This window comes from Ostrinia furnacalis, unplaced genomic scaffold (assembly GCF_004193835.3).
Source record: "Ostrinia furnacalis isolate ACB-3 unplaced genomic scaffold, ASM419383v2 OfSCF0208, whole genome shotgun sequence".
Classification (NCBI taxonomy): Eukaryota; Metazoa; Arthropoda; class Insecta; order Lepidoptera; family Crambidae; genus Ostrinia; species Ostrinia furnacalis.
The window spans coordinates 159,215-169,128 of NW_021130447.1; the positions used below are offsets into that span (position 1 = coordinate 159,215).

Here is a 9,914-nt window from a genome sequence, read left to right on the forward strand (position 1 = left end):
AGTATTTAATATGCGTTTTATTGTAAGGTAAAACGCTTCTATTATTTTTTAATTTTCATACAAAATAAATTTTATAAAATCCGATTTGTATGAAAATTAAAATAATTAAAATGAAGATATCAATTTTCTGACTTCGCCATACCATTTATATGACCATGTTAACATGGGCTAGTGTCGGCTCATATACCCATTTACCTAACACCCTGTATAGGTAAAAAAAGCGTTGTAGATATTAATATTATAATACTTACTCGCCGTCATCGCATAGTCCAGAAGGAAAGATCAAAGTTTCTCCGTCCAAATCGGTTTCTATATTACAGTCTTCATCATTGTATGTGCATTTCCACGCGAACTAAAATCAAAGATAAAATAAAATAAAATATTTCATGATGATTAAATTTTATCATTAAGTATATCTATAATCATCTCTTTGACACACTTCGTCAAAGTTTTTTCAAAATTAAACTAGGTAACAGTTCTTTTAGACTTCGGTCGGTGAAGTTTAAATCTTTTGTATATTTTTTCCCGTTTTTGCAATAAATATTTGTTGTAGTGAGATTTTCATCAATTGATGGAGTAGGTATCCAACATAAAAATATTTTTAATCGAACCTGTATGTCCTGAGATTAGCGCGTTCAACCATACAAATAAACACTTCAACCTTAAAATATTAGTATAAAATAAACATACGAGTACATACTTACTGTGACAGGGTTACCATAGTAATCGTGGTTGATTACAATCGATTCAATGGAGAAAGGCTGGTTAATTGTCACCCGTAAATAGTCAATGCTAAGGTACACTTCTAATCCACGAAACCGTACCCCGAAAGGTAGACTGGTCTGAAATAAATAGATTTACCTAAACTGAAGTTAGCGACAGGGTTATTATAAGTAATCTCAAATGTTTTAGTTTATTTATTTAAAAAGGTATTTCTTTTATTCGAGCTTTTACCGGCAGCTTTGATTTTGATACTCTCGTCACAGAAAAACTTTACTGTGCGCGTGACGCGTCCCTATTTCAAAAACCACCTATGTCCTTTACCGGGACTCAAAACTATTTATAACCTTTCATCAAAATCGGTTCAGTGGTTTAGGCGTGAAAGTATTACAGACAGAGTCACTTCACGTTTAAATTAGTAACGATATCAGATAGACAGAATTAAAATTAAATTGAGTAAATTGTACATTAGTTATTTTTTATAAAGGGCATATTATTTTTACTATGAGATTAGTACATCTACTTCAAAACTTTTTATTGATATCCCCAAATTTTATAGTCAGATTTTTTAAATTGCACTCACGTGAGGTAAGTGCATAGCCATAGACATTATCCATTAAACTATTATCATTCCAAACAGCATCCAATTGTTGAGGATCGACCAATACATAGGCTATACTAGGGTACGTGTTAGACATCATGGCAGTACTATTTTATGCTAGGTACTTGACTACTCGCGGACTAAAGTTTCGTTGGCACTAATCGAGAAATTTAGTCAAGTGGCGAATAATTTAGTAGCTAAACGTGTCTGAACATCAAGCAATTAGGTTACTAGGGGCTGATGTTACCATCGTCAGATGACTTTTAACTGAAGAATAAACTTGTCATTTTGACGTATTCCTCATACTGAAACTGTCAATGTGCCTAACTTATTTTTCAGTTAAAAGTTATCCGACGATGGTAAAATCAGCTCTTAATCGTTTAGTCAAGCCAATCCATCTTTCTTTATGTTAATTTAGTTACTTATGGTGATTTACTTTACTAAATTACTTAGCTAGTGCGAACAAGGCTTATGCGCTGCGTAGGCGCACCCAGTGGTGTCCAACCGCTCTAATACATAACGTGACACAGCGCATTATCTGCGTCTGCAGCTGTCTGAAAGCTAATACAGACAAATAATTCCAATAATTTCCATTTTCATTCCAGACTGTTTTTTTTTCCGAAACGAGCTCACTATTAGAATCTAATAAGTAGTTAAGAATTGACCAATACCTACTCGTAGTAGGCATAGCTTAAGTGCTAGACATCATGTCTGTACTAACTTTTACGTTACTTTTACTAATACAGACACTTTTTTTGTTAACAATACAGGTCTGGCCTGGCGCCGAGACTTAGTGGAGCCATAAACAAACATCGATTCGCCAATTCTCACAGGTAGTTTTAAGCAAATCCTTCTTCAAGGCTTCGCACGGGACTGGTCCTAAGCGTTTTATGAGTGCTGACTTACAAAAGAACGTATCTCTGTGTTTTTGCAAATTGTATTGTAACCGCTGTGCGTGGTTCGCTTTAACGAGGTTCTTATCTGTCGCGCAGGTATTTCGAAGCGCAAATCCTTTTTCAAGGTTGGGCTTGGGGGCTGAGCTTAAGCGTTTAATGGCTGCTGGTGATACAATGGAACGCATGGTGTATAAAATTGTAGTGTAATAGCTGACCTTTCCGCCATTTTACCTGCGTAATAAAGTTCCCGTTGCTAGCCCGTATGACTTGGCACGACGCGCTGTAAACCAAGCCAGGTCTCAGAGTGTGAGGAGGGACCTCCAACCTCGATCCTTGTATGTGTGAGACGTTCACCATATCATCAGTGCTAAGACTCTGCACACTCCAGGCAAACTAGGAATAACATTGAGTTAATATTTCTAGCTGTCCATAGTTTAGCTCGGAGGTCAGGTAATATAAAATAGAATGCCTCTATAGATTAACTAGTGGTTAGAGAGTTAAAAACTATTGATCGGAGGTCTTGCTTCGATTCCCAGGGACCATATTATTTATTACCTACCCCACAATTTAATTAAGGTTTGTTTGAACTTTACATAGATTAATAAAGCAAACTTTATGAGATCGCTTCCAATAGGTTTTTTAGGTAGGCTTGTTTGTGACTTCAGGAGGCAAGTAAAGATTTGTCTTATACTCCCCACACTGGCCAGATGGGTTGGGCAGACGCTTTAAAGGTGACGATTAGATTAGGTATGTATTTACTTACATAATAATCCTGTGTGGGTGTACAGGTAGTAACTTGCGCTTCGACCACATACGTCACGTCAGCCAAAGCCGCCTGCGCGCCCACCAGAACGACGGAAAACATATCGCTTCGACCCTCGATCGTCAGCTCATGGTCGCCCTGCGTGTTGTCGATGTTGAAGCACTTGGGCTCGCTGACGTCACCGTTCGATTCGACCGAGCTGACGTTGAAGATGTAGTTCACGCCTTTCAGCATCTGATGACAATTTAAACAGCTTTGAACAAACAGATCTAATCTACTGAATCTACATATTTTGTATTACCTTAGGTTTATACTACGATTGTATTGTCGTGTGAGTGAATAAATGAATTAGAAAGATGTAAAAATATTTTCCTTCATCTATGTGGGTATTGTGACCTCAAAGTTGGTTGAGGTCACAATACTGAAGTCCCAATACTGAGGTCTTAATATTGAGGTTTTAAGAGCGTTTATGAGTCTTTCGGATAAACTGAAGGCTTAATGTGCTCTTTTTTATTTTATTTTATTTTTTATTTATTTAATAGGTTTCTCTTTCGAAAGATAGAGTTATTTTTCTGATTAGGCAACCAGGTTAATAACTAGAACTATCTATACCTTGATTTTTTAGAATCCAGCAGAGATGTAAACAAACACTTTCATACACAATTACACCATAATCACTTACGTGTTCATAATATCATACACATTATTTAACAAGCCCATGAAACCAACTTTATTTTCACGTTTATACAAGTTTGAAATCAATCTTTGAAACAAATTATTTTAGCAAAATACGTGGACGATGAAAATTTGTGAGACTTGTCAAATTGACTTGACGTTTAAAATCATGTGTTATCTCCATATTGTCTATGACTTGTCTCTGACACATCAGTGCCGTAACCTGTGAGTCATAGACAATAATCTGTAAATTTAATCGATATTATTTTAAGTATTCACTTATTCCAATTACTGATTAATTTTAAATAAAAAATACACGATACTTTGTTTAGTTTTCCAATATTCAGTACAACAATATTGGAGATAACGTAAAATTATTTTTCTACTTTTAGTGTTTACTTTTTCGGAGTCAGTTTAATTTTTAGTCGGTTTGATTTAAACGAAATTATTTTACTTTTTTATGCAATTATGCTTACGTATTGTTCCATTGTTTATTTTTAAGAAAACTAACACTAGTAGCAACACTGTCAAACAGAATTTTTTGCAACTATTTGAAGTTTAATAACTTTACGGATATCATTGATTGTTTTATTATCCAGTGTGTTTTTTGATTACATCTGTGCATACAGTTTGTTTCCTGTTCTCGAAAATTTCATAATCAGTTCACATTCGTTGCGACTAGGGTTTCTGATTTCTCGACCTATTTTTTTTCTCGAGTTTCGGGAATTCTCGAGGCCAAAGTCTCGAGTTTTCTCGGGTCTCGAGTCTTTTAATTAAAATTGTTGAAATCGGTTGAAATTTGATAAAAACACAGGTTTTTTAAAATCTAATACAAAAAAACTAAAACCCAACTACGTAAAAATGAACTGAAAAGATAGGTACAAGACAAAGTGTTCACAAATGCAGTCTGAGACATCAATGACTATTTTTTTTTGTTGGTGATAAGTAGTTGATGATAAGCCGTGTGGTGACGGCAGAATGGAATACATTTGTCACCAACCCCTACTCTTCCCGCGGAGGTGGCTCATAGTCCAGCAGTGGACTGTAAAGGACTGTTGATGATGATATGATGATAAGTGTTTGATGCCTCCAACTACATTTGTCAACACTTTGTCTTATTTCTATCTTTTCAGTTCATTTTTACCCAGTTGGGTTTTTTGTTAAAGAGCATACATTTTGCAAGCTATTTTAAAATCCTTTATTGATACCCCACTTGATAGGTTTTGAGATATTTTTTAATACATATTATGGCGCCAAAAATCGGCCATTTCTATATTTTCCAATTTTGATATACCCAGTGTCACCACAAGTGTCACTCTCACAGTTAAAACAAATTTAACGATACCTCACATGCCATAGTTCGTTGAGTTTCACAATATGGCGTCCGGTAGTCGCCATATTGAATTTTTACCAACGTCATGTCTTTAGTGACACTCACCGGACTAAGAGAAATCGATTGACGTGCGAATCATAAAAATCGACCCAAGATTTTGGTCTCTATAGTGCTTCAAAAACATACATACATAGGCTGTTAGACACATTACCATTGCGTCACGCAGTCGGGTAAAAAAGGAAAGAGTAGACCGGTTCTAAAAGCAACGTTAACCTATTAAATAATTAAAAACTTACTTTTGTCTAAGAAAATAGGCTTTCAAGAATATTAAAAGCTTCAAATTCGAAACTCGAGAATTCTCGAGCTCCGGTAATTTTTTTCTCGTCTCGAATGAAGCCAAATTTCTCGAGTTTTCTCGAGTTCGAGAAAGCTCGAGCAGAAACCCTAGTTGCGACTTTGTTGCATATTTTTAGTATTTTGACGATCACCCGGCGATGATACGCAAATACTACAATATTTCACTTCGCGATTAACGAGAGGTTTTGTCGCATCACTAGTTCACAGACTAAAAATATTTTTATATCAGTTGGCCATATTTGATGACATTTCTGCTGATTTCTAAAAAATTAGACTTTAAACAGTGGTTTGACTACGGAGGCGTCAAAAATTTTCAAAAATGGTCAGGAATTACTGATTTAACTAAGTGTTACCACGTAGGTACGTGTATTCCAAGACTGTATTGCCTCTGTATGTAGTAAGTACTCGAATCTAGTGCTTCTACACGATTTATATTCATCCTAAAATGATTTACCTGGCTGTTCTCTATGACATAAACATAGGGCTCTGGCTGCGGTTGATTCAGTCGCGCTTCAAGTGCTCGCACCGCTTTCCACAGCAGCAAAGTAAAACGCTGCGTAGGCGCAACCAGCGGAGTCCACCGCACGGTCCAGTCTATACGCATATCTGCGTCTGCAGCTGTCTGCAAGCTATACAGACATATTCCATTTTCCTTCCAGACAGAATCTAATTTGTTAAATATCGACCTAGCATAGACAGCCTAAGTGCTAGACATCATGGCAGTAGGAACTATTATTTACGTTAGGACTTGTAAGATACTCGCAGACTGAGCGCTGCGTAGGTGCCTAAATTTTGGATTGACAAAAAACTTTATATTTTATTTTTTGAATTGTTTGTTTTTAATGATAAATGTAAATGTTATTTTAAGTTTTTGCAACCCCTTTACTGGGCGTCACGTCATGTACTACAGTACTGTGTTCTACCAACCCTTACCCATGTGACATGCAATAAATAATTTTAAATTGAATGTCTGCGAGCTATTTTCCGTTTTCATTACAGACAGTAGGGTAATTTTATTTCGAAACGACGCTTGATTATATCTAATCAAGTACCTACTACCCGTTCGCGCTAAGTTTGCCGGTCCGTGGCATGCGCGTCCCCTCTCCCAACCGCGATTTAACGCAATTTAATGTGTGTTATTTTACGCAAATATACAATTTTTATTAATAATAATAAATAAAAAATATTTTACAACAAGATTACTTATGCAATTCGTAGTAGGAGCCTTAAAATACTCGTACTTACGTGATAACGGTGTTATCAGGCTTCTCCACAGTAGCATTGTCATCCTTAGGGCATATAAACTGAGGCGCTAATATACGGAATTTGGATTCCACTTTTATCATGTCTTCTCCAGCCTAGATACAAACATAATAATCATCATCATGATCATCATCTCAGCCATAGGACGTCCACTGCTGAACATAGGCCTCCCCCAATGCTTTCCATGTTGCCCGGTTGGTAGCGTAGCGGCCTGCTTCCAACGCCTTCCTGCTACCTTTATGACATACATAATAAAATTATAAATAGGTAGGTATGTATTTGGGTAATATATTAAGTTGCTGCTCTTACTTAAAGCTAAGTTCCATAAAAAATGCGTACTAAATAGGTAGGTAGTTTATTATTGAGCTTATTCATCGTAAGAAGCTGGGTGAACCAACGAGCAAATCTATACTTATAATAAATCTGTAGAGAGGTCAATTCTGAAACATGAAATCTATTTTCAAAATAACTATCAGGGGGTGATTAGTGATCAATACTGATGCCAAAAATGCAATCAGTAAAATTTTTGTCTGTCTGTCTGTCTGTATGTTCCTTATAGAAACAAAAACTACTCGACGGATTTTAACGAAACTTGGTACAATTATTCTTCATACTCAGGAGTATGAAGCCCAGGGGCAGGTTATAGTATACTTAGAAATTCCCACGGGAACGGGAATTAGCGGGAAAATCGTTTTGTATGAAAAAATCTAAACTGATCTAGATGAAGGGGGTAAAACGGGATCCACGCGTACGAAGTCGTGGGCGGCAGCTAGTTAATTATAAAATTTATAAATACTTACCGATAACGATACGATTAAGATACACAAAATAAATAAACACATCGTTACAAATGTTAAGCGACACATCGTTAAAAGATTATACGAAATTAAGTTCAAAGTTGGTAAATTTTATTATTTATACTGCAGTCGAGAGTGATCCAAAGTCACAAGCAAACTGACATAGTAGTAAATAGTGTCATGTTATCCATATTTTCCATACTAATAATAATGCCAAAGTAACTCTGTCTGTCTGTTGCATTATAATATGCTTAAACCACTGATTCAATTTAAATAAATTTTGATATACAGGGTGTTAGGTAAATGGGTTTATAAGCCGACACTAGCCCATGTTAACATGTGCATATAAATTGATAAATTTTTGAATTCATCATACCATTTAATATTTTATGCATATTATGTTAACAACATGGGCTTGTGTCGGCTTTTAAACCCATTTACCTAACACCCTGTAGAGATAGGTCAGGACCCAGGAAAAACATAAGATAGCTTTTATTGGTCCCAGTTTTTGAAAGGAAAACACGCGCGAGAGTTATTCTGTGATAGACCGAATTTAAGTCCACGCGGGCGAAGCCGTGGACAAAGCTAGTTTCTCATAAACCTGTATTTATTAAATCGCGTGTCAAAGTGTAGATTACGGTTCAATAGATGCACGAAATGATTCGAGCCAGTTTTAGTTTTAAATACTAACGTGTGTACCGCTGCTTAAAGAGGATCGTGCGCATCCATCATTCTGCCTTGAAGTTTTAGATTTATTAATTATTCCTTTGCGTGAAACGCTCGCTCCGCGGCGGAATTTCGGAAAGGCTGATTATGATAGTATTAATTCATATATTTTAGAGCAGGACTGGCAATCACTTTTGTGTATGGGCACTGTGGACGAGGCTGTTGACGCCATGTATAACATACTCAACTTTTGTGTACGTTCTCATGTGCCCTTTAGTTATAATACAGGGAGGCGAACATATCCTCAATGGTACACGCCGGCCTTAATAAAAATCATAAAAGAGAAGACTAAAGCTCATAGCCGTTGGAAAACATTTGGAAATATGTTGGATTACGATGAGTTCAAATTGCTTCGAAAAAGAGAACACCGTGTTCAAAAGAAATGTTTTGACAGATTTAAATTAAGCTGTGAAAATAGTATCAAAACACACCCTAAATTGTTCTGGACTTTTGTAAAAGCCACTCGAGGCGGGTCGGGCTACCCCAAAAAAATGTGTTTAGAGGGCGTAGAGTATACTGAAGGTGAGGGAATATGTAATGCGTTTAATTCTTTTTTCCATAGTGTATTTGGTGTACCTAGCAATAATTTAATACCTCCACTATCGGAGCCGTTGTGCATAGATACAGTTTCCAACGTGCAGATAAGCAGTTCAGCAGTTGAAAACATGTTGAAAACCTTGGACACGAAAAAGGGTGCTGGTAGTGATGGATTGCCTTCTCTGTTTTGGTCTCGGTGCGCTAAGTCACTTGCTCTTCCCTTGACACTCATATTTAACCGTTCCCTGCGTGAGGGAGTCTTTCCACACAAATGGAAATCGGCACTTATAGTCCCTATACACAAGAAGGGATCACGCACTGATATAAAAAATTATAGAGGCATTTCCATTTTAAACACTGCAGCAAAAATCCTTGAACGTGTGGTATATAACGTGATTTATTCTACGCTCTCACGTTCCATCCCGGAGCATCAACATGGTTTCATGCAAAGGCGGTCCACTACTACTAATTTGGCATGTTTTTCTACTTTCATCCTTGAGAATATGGATCGCGGTGGGCAGGTTGACGTGATCTACACTGATTTTGAAAAAGCGTTTGATCGTGTGGATCACGTGATCCTGCTCAGCAAGTTACAAACACTCGGAATCCATGGTGATTTGCTCCGGTGGACTAAATCTTATCTCTCCAATCGTTCACAGGCAGTTGTAATAGGCGGATATCGTTCGAATTTTGTAAACATACCTACCGGAGTCCCCCAGGGCTCTCATTTGGGACCACTTTTCTACAGCGCTTACCTGTATGACATAGGATCATGCATGCAACACACTAGCTATCTGATGTACGCTGACGACAAAAANCCATAGTGTATTTGGTGTACCTAGCAATAATTTAATACCTCCACTATCGGAGCCGTTGTGCATAGATACAGTTTCCAACGTGCAGATAAGCAGTTCAGCAGTTGAAAACATGTTGAAAACCTTGGACACGAAAAAGGGTGCTGGTAGTGATGGATTGCCTTCTCTGTTTTGGTCTCGGTGCGCTAAGTCACTTGCTCTTCCCTTGACACTCATATTTAACCGTTCCCTGCGTGAGGGAGTCTTTCCACACAAATGGAAATCGGCACTTATAGTCCCTATACACAAGAAGGGATCACGCACTGATATAAAAAATTATAGAGGCATTTCCATTTTAAACACTGCAGCAAAAATCCTTGAACGTGTGGTATATAACGTGATTTATTCTACGCTCTCACGTTCCATCCCGGAGCATCAACATGGTTTCATGC

At 37.1% G+C, this 9,914-nt stretch overlaps 1 protein-coding gene across 1 annotated transcript; it reads right to left on the reverse strand.

Annotated features, from left to right (window-relative positions):
• Nucleotides 1-247: 247 nt before the first annotated feature.
• On the reverse strand, nucleotides 248-9,699 carry LOC114355932 (uncharacterized). The gene is made up of 8 exons (XM_028308986.1): nucleotides 9,525-9,699; nucleotides 8,726-8,962; nucleotides 6,591-6,657; nucleotides 5,800-5,974; nucleotides 2,981-3,214; nucleotides 2,449-2,610; nucleotides 705-842; nucleotides 248-352 (listed from the first exon to the last, which is right to left on the reverse strand). The coding sequence occupies exons 1-8, from the start codon at nucleotides 9,697-9,699 to the stop codon at nucleotides 248-250; spliced, it is 1,293 nt and encodes a 430-aa protein (XP_028164787.1).
• Nucleotides 9,700-9,914: the final 215 nt, after the last annotated feature.